General features: G+C 37.7%; 1 protein-coding gene across 5 annotated transcripts in view; it reads left to right on the top strand.

Moving 5' to 3' along the window:
* gria1a (glutamate receptor, ionotropic, AMPA 1a) overlaps positions 1–22,394 on the top strand; it is a 91,873-nt gene that overhangs the window by 25,910 nt on the left and 43,569 nt on the right. For all 5 annotated transcript variants that reach the window (XM_017419717.3, XM_017419716.3, XM_017419719.3 and 2 more), the window contains exons 3-9: positions 312–551; positions 6,152–6,336; positions 10,962–11,015; positions 14,317–14,475; positions 15,689–15,856; positions 16,688–16,792; positions 19,693–19,803. In XM_017419717.3, coding sequence (XP_017275206.1) covers positions 312–551; positions 6,152–6,336; positions 10,962–11,015; positions 14,317–14,475; positions 15,689–15,856; positions 16,688–16,792; positions 19,693–19,803 — 1,022 coding nt within the window. The remainder of the gene's footprint in view (positions 1–311; positions 552–6,151; positions 6,337–10,961; positions 11,016–14,316; positions 14,476–15,688; positions 15,857–16,687; positions 16,793–19,692; positions 19,804–22,394) is intronic.

Below are 22,394 nucleotides of genomic sequence, written 5' to 3'. Positions count from 1 at the left end.
CTGTAAAAATCTTCTCAAAATATACAATGATTAAACTAATGCACAGATAATTGGGTCCATTGATTGTGGAATATTTTGCAGGGTTTTTTAAAAGGTTCGTAGGTCATTGTTAAATTTACAGTTTTAAGTTCTCATGACTGAGAATCATACAATTTTGATCACACTTGCTCATACCTCCTACAAGATTTTGCAACAAACCAAAAACGGCTTTGTTCCTTATGGACTGATTTTACATCTAATGTAACCTGGACATTTAAATCATTAGCAAATAATCTATCTAAACCCTTTGTTTTCTGTGTTGTTTTTTCCAGTTTGCTCGCAGTTCTCCAAAGGAGTGTACGCCATCATAGGACTGTATGACAGGAAAACTGTCAACATGCTCATGTCCTTCTGCGGAGCGCTGCACGTCTGCTTTGTCACACCGTCCTTCCCCATAGAGACGGCCAACCAGTTTGTCATCCAGCTGAGGCCTGAGCTCCAGGATGCCCTGGTGGGGGTCATTGACCACTACGGATGGACCAAGTTTGTCTACATGTACAGCTCTGACTCAGGTGAGAACCATTCAGCAGCCTTTTTCAATTTGTTCTCATACTGTCCTCTTTTTTTATTACAAACTGTGACTGTGAAGTGGGCGAGAACACTTGGAGTGTGCGTTCATGTTAACATTTGATATGATGGTGCTCATATTACCATGGCGACAGCGGCGGTCTTTCTACAAGCAGGGTACTCAAAAGAGGAAACATTGACCTGCGCCGACAGATCCATGGAACAAAAGCTTAAGCTTTTCATTGAACAGTCGTCAGCAGTAACTCGTGTTGACACAGTTTCTTTGTCAGAACTCAGCTAGAAAAATAATAAAGCGCTTGCATTTAGTTAAATCACTTCAATGACACTCTTGCAAAGGCAGACAAAATTTGGTTTGGAGCACCTGTGAGCCTCTTTCTTAATAGCCAAAAAGCTTTAGCTTATGCCACACCATCTGTCCCAGGTGGTGTGGGTTTTGGAGCATGACCGTGATGGGTTCCTGCAGCTTTTGGAGACCCCAAAAAAAGCCACCTAACTAATAAAAATGTACACATGCATCTGGGCTTTTAGCTGACGCAGATGTCTAAATTTTGTTTGCTCATGAGTTTTATTTGACTGGAAAAGGTAAAAAAGTTGAAGAGAGTTTTAAACTTTGCATTATTCAGGGGCAGATATATAGTCTGTTGCTCTGTTGGCTGCTTTAAGGAGCAGAAATGCACCGAATGCTCAGCAGGTGACCAGAATTCAGCTTAACCAGTGACTGCGCCACAGCTAAGCCCTCAAACATCTGATTTTCTTTTTCTACTCTGTCTGTAAATGCACCTTCACTGAGCTGTTAACTTTGATTTGCATTCAGACACCTTCTATATGGAAGTTTTTACTGAGTAAAGACTCAAACTTAGCTAATTGTAATGTTTGTAAGGTGCTTAATGGAAACTAAATTTTCTTTAGTGGTATTAAGGCTGCTTATTTTACCAAAAGTACCAGCGATAGGCTATTTTTTTTTCCTTTACAGTGCCAAAACCTAATAAAACAGGCAACAAATCCAGCCTAATGAGAGCTATCTTTTGCAACCAGACAACAAATGTAAATAAATATTTAAAAGTTTGACTGTTAGGTTTATCAAGCTCTTGTTTTCCCACACAGGTAGTTATAATGGCTTGAACTGATTATTTAACAATCTGACTCACGAAAAGAAAAAGACTGCCCTGTGTAGTGGTGCATTCTTATTTTTTAGGTTGTCAAAGAAAAAAGTCAATTAAGTATTTTAACCTTACGCAGGATTAACAGTGACAAATGGAAAAAAAAATCCTCTATAACCTGATTTTATGGTAAACGTTATGTTAAAAAACACAGTCAAGATGTTTTTTTAACTGGAAATTATTCAACAAAATATTCTGTATGCTGTTAATTATCATTCTTAAAGAAATGTGTGAATTGACAGGTCAGAGCATTACAAGAACTGGAACGGTCAAAGAAATTGCAATCAGTGCATCTCTAGAAGTGACTCCACTTGACTTTACCCTTTTAATCTTCTTTATTCTCTTTAAAATCTACTCAGACATGTCAAGGTGTGTATTCATGTGTGCGCATTTGTGCAGGTCACTCCTGTGTAACTGAATAGGAGGATGGATCCAGTGAAATCCATATTAGTGGTCCTCAGTTGCCTGGATACTATGCTGCAGACACCTGAGTTATTTTAAGCCCTCAAGAAAAAGAAAAATCATATTTAGTTTTGAAGTATTTACTTGGTATGTGTGTTTGTTTGTGCCTTTTTCACAAAGCTCACATTAATTCTTCATTAAGTTTTAATATCCTGGAAGAAAAAAAAATTGTTTAACTAATATCTTGGTAAAATAATTTACATGTGATTATTTTTTTTGTTTAAATTCATTATCCGAGGTAAACAATGATAAAGAAATCCATCACACACATCACTTTTCTGCCATTTAAGCATTAATATTTCCTGTGTGTCTGTCGTCTGTAAACATCTGTATTGTTCTCTTGCATTGCAGTGTACCCCTAATAAATGTGATGAATGAGGACACTCATCTTTTTATTTTCAGAAGCCAGGAAATAGGAAAACAAATTTGATAGCCCATTAACCCTATCATAAGCAATATTCAGGAAATGGTTTCCCAAACTGTTATTTTTTAATTCTTTTCCATTTTCACCTGCCAGATGCCCAGGTCTTTGTGTAATGCCTCTGGCTAAAAAGGTGCTTATCACAGCTAGATTCCATTATGATATTATTCTCTTTTAGGATGCCTTTGGAGCAGCATTTTTACCTTGGCTGCTCCTGAGAGCATCCCTGTCAGGCTGGCTTGGATTTATAGGGGCACATTAGGCACATTTAGAAACAGGAGATAGCATTTGATTCAAACACAGTGATTTGGGGGAAAAAAGAGAAGCAGGGGATGAATAAAGAATAGACTGAATATAAAAAAAATATATAATAATTCAGCTACAATTACAACATAATGAAAAGAAAGTGGATCCTAAGGGCTAAATGCATAAAACTTCAAAACTAAAACTGTTTAGATAGAAAAACAGAAATATGTATTTTCGAGTGTATTAATGAACCTATATTGTAAGTCTGTCATTTAGAAATTAAAGACACATTCAAAAGTAAAAAATATATATATTCTCATATGTAGATTCTGTGGTACATCACATTCTAATTAACATAAAATAAACTCAAGTGCATTTATATGCAATTCCATGAAAGGGGACAAGTGAAGTTGGCAGGTTTGAATTAGCTATTTTACAGAGAAGTGAACACATTAGAGTTCCATGTGAGAGCTTCCTGTTTGGGCTCAGAGAAAGATGTCCTTGTCACACTGCTTCGTGGATCAGTCAAGTTGTTTTTACTTTTTGAACATCTGGTGCCCGAAAGAAACACACAGAATGAAAAGTCGCAGCCTGGGCTCACGGGAACTTGGTGTAGTTTTCAGATCACGAACAAGTCCTTTTTTTGGGCCATATCCTCCTGAGTACCAGGAAAAAAATGTTGTTTTTTTTTAAATTCCCTAATCTTTGTAAGGATATTAGCCCCACCCCTATTCATTTGGCATCATTGAAAAGCCCTAAATGTCCTCTGCAGATGGCAAAAGGAGTTAATTCAGTAGTATGCAGTGAGTTTAGTATTCAGGTTTACAAATGCCCTCCTCTAGGACAAGTTTAAACTACTGTTAGTCAGGAGGTTGTGGCATTCCTTAGAACTTGCCTGTGTGAAATGAAAAAGAAAAACAGCTGAATTCTTTAGCACGTGTATGACAAGTGAAGCTGGCAATTAAGAATGCAATTTTACGGTTCAGTTTATGACTGCATTATTATGTAAATATGTTTGTATGAAATTTTATGTTGATGATTTGAAATGGCAAAAAGCACCAGGCTAGCTTTACTCCAACACAATAAAAGATAAAGAAGATTTAAATTGAAGTTCAGCATTCCTTGAAGGAAAGCATATTGTCAGTATGCCAGATGCTGGTGTAGATTCTCTGTCACCCAGGACATGGATCCAAAAAGATCAGATTTTTTTTTGGTCAAATCTTGAAAATAGCATTATGCACATGTATCACATGTAATATTGTAAGTTCTTACATAATATGTCCCTTGGACTTTGTGTTGTGAATGGTTCTCAACTGGTATCACACAAAGTGTTAGCCCCATATCTGTAAAAAGTGGTTGCATTATAGCCATTTCTTCTCTTTTCTAAGGGTTACCTCCAACAGTTAATGACAAAGAAAAGAAAAAAAAATATTTCATAATCTGTAAGTTCCTGGAGTATGTAGTGGGGATCACTCTTAGGTATTCTATTTTAGCTCAATATTTGTACAACTGACTGAGTCAAAACCATTTTTGTGTTTGCTAAGGCTGATTAGCTGTGGTGGCCATTATGAGTTTATTAGCGGAAAAGGGCAAGCGTGTGGTTTCTCTGTACAGTCTTCATACATCTGGCTGATGGTCTGTAAAAAGTACCATAGTGCAGAACCTCCACTCACTAAGCACAGATAACCTTTAAAGATAGCAGGAAATGGCTAAAACTGTTAACAGAAATTAGAAAACACATAGAAGATGAAAACATGTGAGCTACACTTTTTAGAATCTGGTTATGGGGGCGCTGTCCTTGGTTCTGAAAGCTTACTGACGCCTGAAATTGACTCCATTTAGAGATGGCCGACCCACTTGACATTTTTTCTTTCTTTCTTTCTTTCTTTTCGCAACAAAGATTATTTATCTCCAGTGTTCCCGTACTCATCATCAATTTCACAGCTACTGTTAAATCTGTCAGCACCAAGAACTGCAATTATTCTGTCATTAGCAACAATGAACAGATAAAAGCACCACCAAAGATGGAGTGCATCACTTTTGGAACTTTTCAGGGAAGCTTTACCAACTCCTGCATCAAACCTCCTCTCAACAACCTCCCATTTCTCTGACTTCCTCATCTATTTACATGTCGTGCCCATATATATATGTGAGGCAGAAACGCCATTCATCTTTTCTTTTGTTAATGACCTGGTGTCAACTAAGCGGCGTGAATTGCCTGGAGAGCAGCTGCTCTGCATTTTAATAAGGCCAAGCAGCCATCTTTCATGCGCCGTGGCTGCATTTGTTATTTTTCGTCTGACGGCGCCTGTGTTGTTTTGTTTTGGGGGTTTTTTCTGGATAAGCCAGTTATAAATTTGTGCGTGTTTGCTTATAAAGTGCCTGCGCAAACATCAAAACCAACCGTAGGGGATGTGTAACACACATGTGGCCCCATGGTGGCTTTAACACAGTTTTCCAGCTTAATGAAAGAAAATCAGAAAAAGCTCCATCATGCGCTGGCTCGCATTTGTGAATTTTGTAATTACTACAATTCATTTGGATAATGGCAGCCAGTTTGATGTGGGTGAAATGGCTTTGTTTACTCTGTGGAACAACTCCGACTGCCAGCTCTGAGAGGAATCTGATTGGTCCTCTGCCAGCAGCAAAAGAAGTACAACAGTGAGTCAGACCGCAAATCAGAGCTCAAGATCAATGTGTTCCCTAATCGCCTTTTATTTCCGGACTTAGCATAAGCCCCCAGCTCATTGGCTGCTCCGTTTCTCTGTGATGCTCAGGCGTCTCGGCAGCACATTGGCGCCTCTATAATTGAGTGGCACCACCTGTAATTGGTGCTTAAAGGACATAAAGCTGTCTGTGAGCGTGTGGAGATTGTGATGATGCTCGGGCTGATTATTTGTTAGCACGAAAGCGGTGATTATTTAGCCCGGCGGCGCACAAGCTGGAAAAGCGCACCTGTAAGTGTCAGTGTGCCTAATGGACTGTCCCGCTCGTTGCACTTTATCACCAGAGCTACGGGGGGAGATTCTGATGGATAGGCTTATCAGAAGCAGTATGGGCCTCTGCAAAGCTTCTGCTCAGTCCGTGAGTTGTTTCAATCTGTTCCCCAACTCGTGATACACCTACACAAAGTGTGGGATTGTGCATACGCCACGTTAAAAGATGTGGACATTCATTAATTGCTCTTCGTAGACGAACACCGATAGTCATGTAGCATTTTTCTGAACTTTGGTTCCTCAGTCAAGCACATTCGGTTCCAAAAACCCTTGTGTTTTATTTCCGTTCTCCTGCCCAGGCCTGTCGGTGCTGCAGAAGGTTCTGGACACAGCAGCTGAGAGGAACTGGCTCGTGACTTCAGTCAACGTGGAGACCATGACGGAGGCCTCCTTCCTGAAGGTGTTCCAGGACTTGGACAAAAGAAAGGAAGGACAGATTATCATTGACTGTGAGACTGAGAGGCTCACTGGCATCCTCAAAAAGGTAAAGATGAAACGATCTGGTATCATTTCGTAAATTTAGTTTGATTTATTATGTTACAAAATATAAGTCACTATTAACCCTAATGTTAGCTAGTGTAACATTACACTATTATTTACATAGAATTTAATGGTTGACTGCAAGTACAAATAGCAGCAGCAATTAGCTGTGGCACTTCCGGTGCAGCCTGAGGCACTTCCTGGTGGAATATCATAATATTTCTGCAGGACTCTCTGTGTAATGTGAAACTGAAATAAGTCCAGTGTTGTTCATTTTATGTTATGGAAATGTTACTGAGATCATGATTTAGCTGGAAATTTGAAAGCCTTTTATAAAGAGCTCCAGTATAACTACAGTACAAATGTTCAAGATGCAGAATGGTCTATTTTAGGGGCATTAAAGTTTAAGTACTGGATGATAATCAGTATGTTAATATTTTATTGTTATTTCATGATGAGAGCCTGGCTTTAAATCCTTAATGAAATCAGATTTACATCCCAGATACATTATCCATTAATTCTCCATTATGGTATTTCAATGTCTGTTTATAATTTTTTTGGACAAGTATTTAAAAATGCTCATAACTTGTTCTGCACAAAAAACTAATTTTGTGTTCAGTAGAGCTCATGTGGAACAGTGGACAATGCTCGATTACAACACTGGAGCTTATTGAAGTGTGGGGTCAGAGCCTCCCTAGATTTTGTTTTAAACATAAAACATGCAGGAGCAAACCAGTATCTCCACAGCTGTTCCATTGTGACCTAATGGTTGCAGCTGGAGATCAATCTTTACACTTTATATGGCAGTTAGGAGCCTTAAATTGAGCATAACTTAAAAGTAAAGTTACATTTTATTACAAGTCTAAATTCACAAAATAAGTGGTTTTAAAACCTATAAAATAAAAAAAAATGTAGTAAGGACAAGAAACATGACTTGCTCCTAGTTGAGTTGAAGTAGAGGATGAAAGAAAATGAAAACACTGCAGTATAATAAAATAAAAATACAATTAATTCTTAAGTGAGGTTTGTTAATAAACTAACCACCCAAAAATACATTCAGTACATAGAAAATTTGTCAGAATAACATCAAGTGAACTGCCAGAGTTATTTCTGATTAAAATCATGACTCATCCAGAAACTTTCTACAATAGTTTTCTGCAGTGTGAATAAATACTAGCATTCTTTTCTACACGGATATTGTAACACAAGCAGGTTGTGCATCAATCACTGTGAAATGTGACAATTGAGTCATCATTGTAAACTGAATAAAAAAGTAGAATCGGGAATTTTGCTTTGAGATTTTATTTTTATTTAGTCATTTGACTTAGTTGTATTGGTTTTGCCCTGTTATTCACCCGCAAAATGTTTCGTCAGTAGATAATAGGACTAAAACAACATTTTCATTGTATTCTGCTGTAACAATGTCACATTCAGATTGCCTCCACATTCTGCTGCATCAAACCTCTTTTGCTTCGTGTCTCCTGCATGAATAATTTGACATTTTGTCTGGTGCCACATGAAGTCCTTTCACACGATACCATTTATAGATCGGTTCAACCTTGGAGACACAAGTTGTCCTAAAACAGCAATGCAGCTGCTGGGGACAGTTTGGCCAAAGAAATAATTGCCATCACAAAATCAGCTGCATAATTTTTGCAATTTGTTTTCTTTTCATTTGTTTGTTTTGCATTTGTTTAGAGTCAATAACCCATAATTTTTAAATCTAAAAGTTTAAGTGGTTCAAAGCTGCCTTTTCTTTGAGTGACCGTTATTCAGCATGAAATTCAACAAGATGTAATTTACCTTGTTTGTTGATATTAGTCCTATAATTTAGATTTCTTTTTTGAGTCAGGCTGTAATTTTTGTCCTGTTATGTTTTTTTTTTTTTTAAGTATTAGGGAATCCATATCTGTGCGGTTACAGCTGCTCTATGTGAATGTTATCGATGGCCCCGTGTCTAAACTTAAGGTTATTGCATCAGTTTTCAGCAGTTTACAGGAGGTGAAGCGGAGAAATTCTCCATTCAGACGGCTGCCATCAATCACTGACATCTGCTCCCTGCCTCCACACTGTCCTGTCCTGCCTGTACATGCAGACAATGACAAACATAGGAACACCCCACACGCACGCGCACACACACACACACACACACACACACAGAGAGGCTTGTTCTACCCTTTACACTCACTCCTGAGTTCCTCACGTACAGTACGCAGACAGTCTTATGATAATGCCACTGGCAGCATCCTGAGGGTCATTTCTCATATAAGCAGAATGTCGATTTCTTGCGCCCTCAGAGAAAATTTTCTGTGCTCAATTTTCTGTTTTCTAACAAAGAGAGAAAAAAAAAAGTGACCCGCTGTCTTCAGGCTAACCTCTGAATGACTCTTCAAAATTTGCATGTAAAATTAAAAAAAACTCCTCACAGCCAAAGCTTTTCTGATGGAGAGCCCACTGTGGCAGTAACGTGTTGGGTGTTTTAGTCTTTGCATTAGTTAGAGTCACCCCTCCACCCCTCTGGTTTTCCTCGCTCGAGGCTTGGCCGCAGGACTCGCCTAATGCTGGTGTCACCATTAATAACAAATGCCACCTTCTGTTATGGCCTACAGCATCATTAGACACACATAGCATGCAAACAAGCAGAACTCCAGGATCATTTGAATTCGCTCTGTTATTCAATAGATTCTGGATGTTGTTTTTTTTTATTACTATTACTGTCCACACGGCTTTTTCGTACACATTTCTTGTAATAAAATGTATTGTTTTTTTCCTTACTGCTCATGCTGGGTTATGTTTTTTAATACCTGCAGGGAAATCTCAGAGCTTAAGCTCCCCCACTATTCATATCAAGGTCCTAAAACTTTAATTAGCTTGTTATGGCTTGTTCACAGCCATTGTTCAGAAAGGCCAGATGATGCAAATTTCAATTATTCATGCGCTAATGATCAATGAAAAACTGCTGCTATCAGCTGTCTAAAGCTTGGTGTCCCAGAAGAAGAAAGCTAAATCATGTAAAACATGTAAACATATTAAACGATCACATTTTGTTGTTGTTTAGGGAACTTTATTTTTAGAAATTGATGAATTTAATTAAAGATTGACAAGTCAAAGAGGCAGGAATTACACCGACTAAAGAAAACAGGATTTAACAGTGAAACATTCGAAAAACTGAACTTTACACCAAGGTCAGAGGTCGAAGCGATGTCAAGAGAAAACATCTATAATGGTCAAGAGTTGCACATAAACCATTTACAGAAAGAAAATAAAATCTTCCAAAATGAGAAATTCTTTATCTGACCTACATAACCTATTTACAGACTGTGATATGGACTATTTCTATACTTTACATCACATGGCACAAGTGGACTCCGCTCATCACGCCATTGTTTTTCACTGAATATTCAGCTCATGGTGAGACGTTTCTTTGTTTGTTTGCAACCAGGGTAAGGTTCAGAAATGTTAGACATCTTATCAAAGTAACCACAAATCACTGCTCCTGGAATCATAATTCACAACACTGTGTGTCACTTTCTGATGTGATCCACCCAAACCTGTGACATTTTCTTTTACGCTTTCCTGAAGCTGCTCATCAGGGTCAAGCTCAAGGTTGTAGATTTATATTCATCCCTGGTACAAAAGTCCCAAAACTGCCCTGAGCCTCGGGCTTTGACTGACATGCGATGACACCTGTAGTTAACAACAGCTAAGCCGGGAGAGAAGTACACACAGATATGGATCGGAGAGGGAGTTGTGCTTAGCTCGACGCTGACAAAAGTCATTCTGGATTTCCAGAGAAGTACAGCTTTTTGGGTCTTAGAAGTCGCTCTATTGTAGCAAACCATTTCTGAAGAAGAGGCTGAGTAAAAAGAACAAAAGAAAGAAAAAAAAGTTGAGCTATCTGTTTTGTTCATTGTCATAAAGCTGACAGTAGTTTTGTTCTGATTTACTTTTTACAAGGTCAGTGTAGGCTCTGTTCACACTAACGTGAATGTTTCACAAAACAATTTTTTTTTCTGTTTCTGCTCCGTTTGCAACTCTCATCCATGTGCATATAGCATTTTTGGGGAGAAAAACAGATTTTCCCAAATGCTTTCCAATGTCAAGATCTTTGAAACCTCTGGTTTTGTTGTATTCATGCACTGTAGGCTTGACAATGAGGGCACTGCAGCTTCCTTTGCACATGCTCACTACAGGCTTGTGCACTGTAAACAACAATGGAGCAGTCCTTACTGTATGTTTACATTTTGCTCATTTTTTAATAACTTTTTTAGCAATAAACTTTGATTGAAAAGGTTTAAAACTGAGAGGAAATGGTAAGGATGTCAAAGAAATTAAGAGACAAAATTGACTACAAAGTTTTTTCTTTGCTATGTTTCATTTATGTGGACACTATCATCACCTGGTAGCAGGGCATGGGTGTTTCAGCATATTTATTGGAATTTGTCCTGCTCATCCAATGGGCGATCCCCTCTTCTCTGCCCCCCAAAACGAAAAATATCCAGAACTGTGTATTTGAGGTCATATACTTAACTGTTTCTACTAAAATAATCCTCCTTTTTTTTCCTGTCATACACATACATTATTCCAGGCTCCACTTTGTCATTTGATTTTCTGCTTTTCTGCCATTAGATTGTTGAACAAGGAAAAAACGCGAAGAGCTACCACTATATCCTCGCCAACCTGGTAAGAAATTATCGCAATATAGCAGCTTCTGTATTATCTTTTTAAAATTCTTTTTAAAAAAAAAAGAAACACTTTACTGCATGTCTTCATACTTCTGTTGAATTTAGATTGCCAGCAAATGAAGCTTTTAACAACACTCCTGACTTTCAGTACTTTATCGCCACTTTAATAGACTTGTGGGTGCCTGATAAATTAGGGTGGAACTATCTGGTTTTACATCTTCTCATTTCATTTTCAACTTGAGCTATTCTTTCTATGTCAAAGCCACAAAAGTGACAGCAGTTCAGTGGTAAAGCAAAGCGCAAGAGGGGAGGAACTGTGACAGTCGGAGACAAAAATCTGCGCACTCACTTTGACAGAAAAGGGTCAGGCAGCCAGTGTATATAAACTATATCTATCAGCTCTCTTTTGTTCATCGTCGTTTTCTCAACGCAAACGAAATGTAGACCACTAGAGCATAAGATACAGTCGAATATACTGTTGTAAAATGAAAAGAAAATTAAAGATTAATTATCGTTGTGGCCATGACTGGTTGCAAAAACTTTCTGAACGTATTTTTTCGTGTTATTTTTTAAACTTGATGGAATATTTCTCAATGAGCACTATTTTTTCAAAAACTCATTGTGGTGGATGGTTCTGCTTCCAGGTCACGCAGTCAGGTGACTTTCATCACTTTTATTCTGTTTTATAAAGATATAAAACCATAAACAATATAGTAACAAGTCACTAAACATCTGACATGCATCCAGACACAATAATAAAATCCAAAAGGAAACATTTCCATCACAACCACAGGGAGAACTTGGCACATGCTGACTTTCAGTGTTGCCATAGAAGCGTGTAAACAAAATAGGGGACATAAATGTATATTTTTGCATTAAATAAATGGTGGATTTGGTTTCTGTTTATTATATTGTTTAAAAGTATTGTTTCCTCAAATGATTTATTGGTGAAGGACAATCTCTCTTTTTCCAAAATTTGAGGGGTNCCCCCCCCCCCCCCCCCCCGGTATTTACGCCCATGCTAGAGCGCTCACTAAATGCAGCCAAATGAAGACAAAACGGGCACCAACAGAAGCTGTGGCTTTCGCACCATTAATATGCAGCTACTGCCTTGAACAATTTCTCACCGCTCCGCCTCTCGATTGGCTCAATCTCTCTTGTCTGGCCAGTTTGCCAGATTTAATTTAAAACGATAAGGCTCGGACGGTACGAACGGCTGATCCGCAAAGTGGCTGCAGTCCTTCATAATGGGCCCATTAAAAGGCTGGTACAAAAAAAAAAAGAAAGGAAAATAAAGGATTTTTTCTTCGTCCTTGCACCTTTTCAGAATCGGGCTAATTAACTTACCAGAGTTGCCCGTGTGCACCTGCGCGAAAATCCGAACAGGGCATAGTTTGAATTCCATTCAGCAGTTAAATGGGGTTACAGTATCTGTTGGAAACACACCTCCTCCATGTCCAGTGTTAGCAAAGGCTAGTTTCTATAGTAACCTATTCAGCTCAACGCGCAGCATTAGCTCATTCATGGAGCAAAGAAAAGACACAAGTCTTCCTGTTGAGCTGAGAAATACAGACACCTGACAACACACACACACAGGTATTTTAGGAGGCAGAGGTGATGGAGGCAGGCGTGACGCTCTGTCCCTGAAAAAAGAAAGCCTAATAAACTGTTTTAGTCAACTTTAAGCTAGTCAACAGCAGTCCTTTTTATCTATGTGTATTTGTTTGGACTGTATGAAAATTTGAAGATCAAAGAATGTCAACCAAGTATGAGTGTGAAACAGACGCGAAGCAGAAAAAGAACCAAAGCTTCAAACGCTGGGAAACAAATATTGTCAGAACAAAGAAAGAGAACGAAAAGTACTCAGCACAGCTCAAACAGTGACAACGACTAGGCAGAGAGGCACCTTTTTCCTCTCATCAGTTAAAACTTGGCTTTTAAAAGCCCATAGAAAAATCTTCTCCCCTGATCTCCCACTCGTTCCCACTTGTCTGCACTGACAGGAAGCCTGCTGAGAGCCTGAAACTCCATCTCCTCCTCTCTGCCTTTCTTTCTCTCTCCCTCTAAAAAAAGTAAAATAAAATAAATCATCTACATAAGAGTCGGGGGACACACACAAGCAGGAGATACTGTCACGGCTAATCTGTATTTTGCATGAGGCATGTTGTATTTTTCCCCAGCAACCTATAATGTTTTGATCCTCCCATTGTTTCATGTAGCCTAGGAGAACTGAATCTGTCAGAGATTAGCTCAGGACTGCCTCTGCTAAAAATAAAAAGTTTTCTTCACTGATTGCGCTCGGTGCCTGTAGCTCTTTGTTTTGTTAAACTTGTTTTAGACAGAAACCATCTAGTAAAAAACAAAGCTGGAGATGAAATGCATCAGAATTTTATTTTTTATTTTTTGCATTGTTATACTTTTAATCTGTGACTACTGATGATCATATTTGTAATAATTAAAGGGAAGGGATTATGTAAAGATTAAATGTGTGAGAAAGCCACATTCTCTTTAATAATAATAGAAACCAAAGATGTTGGAAATAATACAAACTACTTCACTTTAAACCACATAATAAAAATTCTGCAGTGGTTTTTAAAGGTATTATAGAAATGTTCTAAAACATAATTTTACACAAAATTAAAAATGTCCTCTTGGCCATTATTCTACTTTCATACTATAGTATCGTAATCAAATGTCTTATATACTTGTTATTATAAAAAAAAGTACAATTGTTAAAATAGATTTTTTTTTTTGTTGTTATTAGCTGTTTAGTTGATAGAAAAAGCTTTTTCCCTGTTAAGTGGTATTATGGTATTAATAGGTAACTACAGCTGGTCACATAATTTAAGGGACGTAAACACAATAAACTACAATATTTTCTTTTGAGAAATATCAGTATACCAAATAAAATTGTTAAAAATATAAAAAGCTTAAAATTATAATTAAGTGTTAAGTCAGATCCATAATCTTTGGCTTGGAAAACTTATAATAAACAATTAAACAATTGCATTGGCATAAATTTCTCAGTAATTTGGGCTTTTTCGATCATTTGAACCATTTTTGTTCCAGGGTGTACTGATACAACTTTAAAGTTTTTTATAAACAAGAACTGAGTGCACAAGTTTGAATTTATTGTGCATTTTCTCTGATCCACACTGGGTCAAGATTGTGGCAGAGATGGTTTGATGTATATGAACAAAATTTCTTTACAACATTAAATAAAAATGTTTCTGTTTTCTATTATGATGTTGTGCTTGTCCGTGACTTGTTTTCTGTGCCTGCCTTGCTGTCTGTCTCAGGGTTTCCTGGACATTGACCTGACAGACCTGAGGAAAGGTGGCGCCAACATCACCGGCTTCCAGCTCGTCAACAACTCAGAGCCAAGTGTGAGCCGCATCGCCCAGCAGTGGATGGAGTTTGATAACAAAGACTCCAAAATGCCCAAGACTGGACTCAAAGTAATACAACTTTGCTTTCATAAATGATGCATTCTTTTTAATTTTTTATCTTATTTGTCCCCTGTGGAGGACATTTGTAAACCTGAATATCTCCAACCTATCACATACTACTAAATTAACTCCTTTTGCCATCTACAGAGGACATTTAGGGCTTTTAAATGATACCAAATGTGAAGGGATTGGGTTGGTTACTTTACAAAAAAATGGGGAATTAAAAAAGAAAGTGATTGGACAATATTATTTTTCCCTTGGTAGTCAGGAGGATATATTTGGGTTACTACAGTGTACAGTGTTCTGCCACATATGTTGGCCTATTTTAATTCCTTTTATGTGGGTCAAAACATGAAGAAAAGTAGCGTATGTTGGGAAAAGTTAAGTCTTGTGATGTGTATTGACATACAGCATGTGTAACATTCATGATGCCTTTAAGTAAAGTTCTAATCAAACCCCCAACATCAACTGGCGCATCAATTTTTACCAAGCTCATGTGGTGTACGTGAGGAATATGTGACATTTCAAAGTTGCTACATTGGTGCTACAGAATTTTTTTGACTCGGCCATTAAGTTTGTGGCAACCTAGCATTGGTGGCGCTCATGCTATGTATGCTAGAGTAACAAATACGTAAAGAGGAGATGTTATGCTATTTTCTTACAGCCACGTATCTCAGTACACCATAGAAACACAGAGCAGATACACTAAAGGGAGATGTGGGTTATTAGGATTGTGTAATGGTCTGAAAACTATTTTTCTTTAAATTAAAATGACCTCTTCCAAAAAAATCTTTTATTTTTTTTGTTATCGCATAGTCTGTTACTTTGAGCAGCATGTTGGAAAAAGTTATCAAAAGGTTTTGAATAAACTTAATAAACCGTTTGATCAGATAATGTCTTAGTTTGGAGCTTCAGAATTGGACTTTCTGCTATCAAACGATTATTAAACTATCAAATGATTAATGATTTATAGTTTCCAGCCTTCTAAAATAGGTTTAAGATGAAGCCATTTGTGATTATGTAAAAGTTTTGCCGTTAACTATAAAAGGAAAATAATTTTTCAAAAGCTACTTTGCAATGTTAAAACTGGTTGATGTAAAGGATTTTAAGTTGTGAAAGAAATACTTGTAAATTCATGAATGTGCAGTATATTTCGTCATTCCTGCTTTTGCCTGTTCTTGCTTTTTGTAAATGCTGCATCTTTTTTGCTCTCTGTCTGCAGTACACAGGTGCTCTGACATATGACGGGGTGAAAGTCATGTCCACGGCCTTTCAGAATTTAAGGAGACAGAGGATAGACATCTCTCGCCGGGGCAACGCTGGAGAGTGTCTGGCCAACCCACCAGCCCCTTGGGGACAGGGCATAGACATCCAGAGAGCCTTGCAGCAGGTCTACGCACACACGCACACAAACACACACGCTTACACGTGCACACAAAGACTCTGCACAAAGATACAGAAATTCCTGACTGGCACGTTGGCTAACAGCTCCTGAGTTGTGGCTGGCTGAACAAATTAGGTCTCATTCCATTGTGTAAAGTTCACATTAAGTTACAGGAGAAATCCCCGGTATCAAATGTGACATCACGGCTAGTAAACAAAACCTGCAGGTGATATTACTCAGCTATGATCATCATGGGATATGACATCAACAATTGAGTTTAGAAATGTAATATTTGGCCATAGAAATGAAAATGGTGGCCCGGCCTGTGAGGCTGCTTGATCTCAGGGGGAAGATGCAGGCATCCAGGAGCAAAGAGATTTATTTTTCTTCTTCATTTTTAATAATATCTTTTTAAAGAGTTGCATTAAAATGTACTTATTTGAGATTGGCATGAATATAAAACATGGAGGAGGAATATGAAAATATGCGAGTGTGTGCGCACAGCTCTGCCCTGCAGAGGCCTGTTCACAGCCATCTGCCTGCAGACAGACTGAAGATGGAAGCAGTGTTCGCTCAATTAATCCTATCACCAAGCCAAGACAAACACACACTGCACTGTACACATCCACACACACCGTCTGTCATTCACCTCCGCAGAGACCTGAACTCCATGGACTTTCACAAATGAATACTATCCAAACACATGCAAACTGTTCTCAGCACGCACTGCATTGTAATTGTGACACGTGAATGTTTGCTGGGATTCAACCATCTGCCGGGCGTTTCAGGGTTTGGAGCCTCTGCATGACCCGTTCTGTATCTCTGGTATCATTACAGGTCCGCATCGATGGACTGACTGGTCACATTCAGTTCAATGAGAAAGGCCGCAGAACCAACTACACTGTTAGTGTCATGGAATTGGCCCCCTCAGGGCCCAAGAAGGTAAGCCTGCGGTATCAGTTGCAGTTTCTTACTCAGTTACAGCTGCCATAATATCCAAATATGCCTGTTGCTTTTTAAGGGTATTATCTCACTGGGCTGCAAATGCTGGAGGAGAAATTTTCCATTGCAGTCTCACTGAATTTGGAGTGTTTGCTAACTGTGAGCTATGTGGCCATGTTTTGCACGGCCAGTTGGTAAAAATCATGCCCTGCTTTTGTGTGCATGGCTTGCAAAACTGTATCATAGATCGAGCACATTTGTTTACTGCCCGTATCCGCCCACTTTGGTCCAGCTTGTGGCAGCCGTCCCTGTGTTTCTGATCTGCACTTTTGAATTAAACAAAGGCAAACTTTGACAAGTTTTTCAAAAGTTATTATTTATTAAGGAAATTAAAATGATATGGGTTTGATGCCCACGACAACTCTGTTACTATTTCGCAAGATAGTTTCTTGTACAATTTTTTAAAAACACATTCAAAATTCAAGCCGCAAGACTGTGAGCGTCCACAGCTCACATAAGAAAACTGAGACCCCTCACAAATGTTTCGACACATTTCAGTGACTCGCTCATTATTGCCTTTAACTAGTTGCCCAGTGAGATATTGCCTTAAAAGCTGAAAACACAAAATCAACCAGGGCACAGATTTGACATGTTGTAGGAATTGCTTGTTTGTGTGCTTGCTCGGATTGTTAACAGTACACCTGAGTCACGGTTCAGTACGTACCTCAGTACGAGGGTCATAGTGGTATGGCACAAAAGAAAAAGAAACAAATAATAAATGATAGATTAGGTTTTTTAACTTTTCTTTTTGTTTTGTACAGCCAATCACTGTACCAAAAGCAAAGAAGCAGAGAAAAAAATAAATAAACAAAACACCCTTAGTAGTAGGGAGGGTCAAAGGTAGCACATCATGTACAGCAATGCAGGATTTGCCATCTGGTTATTTCACTATAAAATAAGAAGGCATAGTTCACTAGGTTTTCTATATCCAATCTGAACTGTAAAGAATAAGCCACCGGCCATGTGTCAAACAGAAAGTTCGACAAATTTAATAAAGATATGTCTTAAAGAAATATTACTAAAAATTAAAATAAAACTGAGGAGTTTTTTGAGTTTTTTTCAGTTTAATTTACAAAACCTTCATGCAAAATAAAAAGCACCACAGAAATGAATAACACCTCCCAATGTGAAAATACAAGATAAACAAAAGTGAAACGCTCAAACTTCTCAGCTATGTGACGTTGAATAAATATACTGACTCGCCACAGTAATTTTCAAAGCATCTCTTGAATTACAGAATCCGCTGTCCATGATCAGCGGCACCACAGAGCTTTTCTTTCACACATCTGATTTAATTTAAACAAGCGGGTCTTTGTTTTTGTGTATTTTTTTGAACCAGCCATGTTTATTTTATTGAATGTAGAGTTTCAATAGTACCTTTCTCTGCTTGTTTTCTGTCATAAGTGTTAGCAAAATTAAGACAATATAAATATCATTTAAAAGTGCTAAAATATGTTTTATTGCATAAATCAGAATATAGTAAGAAATTGTATGATTAAAATGAGAACAAAAAAAAAAGTCACAACCTCCCGGAGAAGCTGCACAGTGAGGAGTGTTTTAATGATGCATGAATAGAGAATAATGTGTCTTTAAAGCTGAATGAAGTAAAAAGTAAAAAAGGCGTTATTCTGCACCAGTTTCAAAAATCCCATTAGGTAGCAGAAGATTCCTTATTACTATCAGATTACATCCAGTCTATGTAGATGTCACTGATGGTTTTCCCTTCATTAGGATCTGTTTCACCAACTTGAGGGAGACACTTTATGCCTCTATTTCACAAGCTGACACCATTTTCTGGGGTGTTAATAAGATGTTGCTATGTGCTTTGGTGAAAAAGTAACAGGATTACGGAGCACTCTTATATGGTTTGAGCTATTTTCTTTACAGCTGATTTTAGAGGGCTGTTGTGTGAAACTTGACTCCACACTTTCCCTTTCTACTGTGGGTTTTCTGAGATGAGTGTAAACAACTCAACTGGACACTTAAAAAAAGCCTTGCCACTCAGCTGTTAGAAAAACTATGTTTTATCCTCAAGTACTGTCGTTTTTTTTTCCATCTGCAGTTGATGTTACAACATACAACTTTGATGATTCTTGAAAGCATTGGAAAAATTCGGTGCACAAGATTGAATTTTTTGTATATTTTCTCTAATCCCACCCCGCTTTAAAGTTATGCATACAGGTTCTAAAATGTACATTCACCCCCCACGAATATTCGGTTAAATGCCCCTCAACAAGTTGCTCTACAACCACATTATTTTAGCACCCATCGACAAACTTCTGCCATAATTCTGGCTGAATGTTTGACCAGTCTTTCTGGTAGAATGTGTATAGTTCATCTAAATTGGTTGGGTTCCTGACTTGATTTTAAGCGTAGTCCACAAATTTTCTATAGGTCAGGGCCACTCTACAAGCTTAATGTAAGTCTACTTTATTCATTCAGAAACCAGTTTTGATATGTTTGAGATCATTGTCCTGTTGGAACCATCAGCATAAATAGAGATGAACGAAGAGTCTCCACTTCCTCTAGTTGTTCAAACTTTAAGCCAAAATGTCTGGGTGGCACTTTGTTAAAACCTCAACTAACTAATTGAGGCTAAACGTATAGAAAAAAGTGCATATTTGAACATACAGCTGAAAGGCAAGAGCTACGTGAATCAACAAAGATCAGCAGCTTAAAAAATTTATCTAATGTGTAGTTTTATTATTAGTCAGGAAAATGCCCTGAACTTAAAACTTGTACTGCAGCCAGCCAGTAGGGGACACTCGTCCATTTCTGCTTCACCTTCCAGCTTCTGGTCTTTTCTCTAGTTATAGTATGGTGCATTCCTCTTCTTCTAGGTTGGCTACTGGAACGAAGAGGAGCGGTACGTGACCACAGCTAGTCTCATGAGGGCCAGTAACGACACGTATGGACTGCTGAACAGGACATATATAGTCACCACTATTCTGGTAAGTCTGATTAAAAAAAAAAGAGAGAGAGAATGTTTTGAGGGAGAAAGTGTGCGATGGGAGAGATTGACACAAAGACATTTAGGGTAATATTTTTCATTTTCTTTTTTTATTGAATTCTCTAAAAGTTCAGTACCCTCAACAAACTCGGCGGACCTCCAAGTTTATTTCTCCCCGACTTCCTTCCCCCTCCTACGGTAGTCTGCTAACCTCTTTTTGTCTGGCAGATATGCCCGCTCAGGACGACAATAACTTTATTGACCAAATGAAACACAAGTACCGAGGTGCGGCCTGCCGACATAGAGCAATAATAGCTTATAGAGTTAGTGTTTTACATCTTTACTGTACATTTAACCAGAAACATCAGGTCAAGATACATAAAAACAGGTAAACTAGAAGTTACTAGCAGTTCCTTTATGATAACAGAAGTACCTGAGGAAATAGTGTCTGGCTTTAATACTGTAAATGGCATAAAATGGAGTTGTAATATGTCAGCATGTCCTTTCTTTTTGTCTCCTGAATTTTGCTCAGATATCACCACCCGCCTATTCAACAGGGTAGTTTGAAGTCCAGCATATCAGCAATTGGGTAGTGAGGTCTGTAGGTTAGATGAGACAAAAGATTTAATCTGACCAGCCGTCATGTCAGTTAAGTTGTCCTGACAATGTTCTCATCGTAGAGAAGCACAGCTGACAATCTCAGACAGAAATATATCACAGGATGATAATGAGGTATTATGTCCCTGCAAGTACAAGATTTTCTCGGTGTAATTTTGAAAGAGAATTCTATCACGCACAACATATCTATAGAAAAATCTATTTATCACCCATCACTGTGAAAGGTGGGCAGCAGGGTAATTGCCTGTGTCTGTGTGTTTGTCTGTCTGTTTGCAAAGAAAATTGCATGAACTACTGCACAGATTTTAATCAAACTCTCAGAAAGTAATCATTGGATGTACATCTACAGCTGATTAACGTTTGGAGTCAATCCAGGTAATCCAGCTAATCAAACTTAGCAAACATAAAAATGACTACAGCTCAGTTATTTTGACAGATACAGTATTAAGCTACAATTTGGTGTCATAAAAGCGGAGTCATCCCCAACATCTACTCAGTGTACCGACAGACCAGATGTTCAAGGCGGCGAGTAATATACATTCCTTCAAAGATTTCTGTTTTTTATTTTAAATCAGAAATATCTTTGGATGTCATTGCTGTCATGCTATTTCGTTGGTGTTAAAAAACATGTATTTTCAAATGAATAAATAAAATAAGTCTGAAGAAAAGGCATTTGTAGTTCAGGCTGAACATTCCTCTCTGTTTAGGTATTGGCAACAAAAATGTTATATGTAATTAAAGAATATGGTTATGGTTAAGGGGTTGGCAATATAGTCTCAAAATTAAACCTCCGTATCTCAAGAGAATTTGCCATATTGACATTTAGTAAGTAAGTAAGTGAATGTGAAGTATATAGCACCTTTCACAGATAAAAATCATAAAGTGCTTCACAATAAAATACAACAGAATAAAAATAATACAATAACAATAGTGCATATACATAAAAGATGCAAGAAGAGAGATAAAAACAAAAGAAAAATTGACCCCTCTAACTAAAAGCTTATCTGAATAAGGCTTGTCACTGTCAATGCTTTTTAAAAACAAGGAGACTTTATGTCACAGGTGAGGTGTGACTGCTTGGAAAGCACAGTGCTTTTAAATCAAGTTTCTGCTAAGAAGACATAAGGGCTTAAATAGTTCACAACTACCGAATAATCAGGAGCTTGGCCTTGAAAATCCCTAAAAGTCAACACCAATATTTCAAAACAACATCTAAAATTAGCAAGTAACCAGTGAAGAGACATAAACCGAAGTTGTGTGGTTTCTTCTGGTGGTTCCAGTTAAACATCCAGCCGCAGCATTTTGGACCTGCTGAAGATGAGCAGGGAGTTCTTTGGTAAAACATGTAAACTTACATTATAGTAATCTAAATGATAGGAAATAAAAGCACGAATAATCACCACTAGCTCTTGTTGTGACACAAGCCTTTTTAATTTGGAAATATTTCTCAGATGATAAAAACAGTTTCAAATGAGCTGTTTGGGGTGACTTTTGACAATACAGAATCACAGTACAGCAAAAGAAAAGAAAAGAAAAACTTTACCAGTAATTAATACATAAATAAATAATATTGGAGTATGATATTTTTTTAATCACACAAAATATCTGCTGGTATTATTGTGGACAGTATGACAATACAGCCTAAGTACAGTGAAGCAGATGTTTTAACAACTGTGACTGTGCGTTAAAAGCTTTCTGACTATGTGTATCCAGGCACAAATAGCACTGCTGGCGACTGACACCATGATGCTAATAGCATCTGATTTGTTTTGAATAAACACACTAGGTTCCTCTACTTTTTGTTGTATCATCACATACAGGTGCTGGTCATAAAATTATGAAAAAGTAGATTGATTTCAGTAATTCTATTTAAAAAGTGAAACTTGTATATTATATTCATACATTACATACAAACTCATATATTTCAAATGTTTATTTCGTTTAATTTTGATGATTACAAATGACAACAAATGA

Source organism: Kryptolebias marmoratus, linkage group LG9 (assembly GCF_001649575.2).
Source record: "Kryptolebias marmoratus isolate JLee-2015 linkage group LG9, ASM164957v2, whole genome shotgun sequence".
NCBI classification, from domain to species: domain Eukaryota; kingdom Metazoa; phylum Chordata; class Actinopteri; order Cyprinodontiformes; family Rivulidae; genus Kryptolebias; species Kryptolebias marmoratus.
The sequence above is the reverse complement of the archived record's forward strand: the minus strand, read 5'-3'. Positions and strand labels throughout refer to the sequence as shown.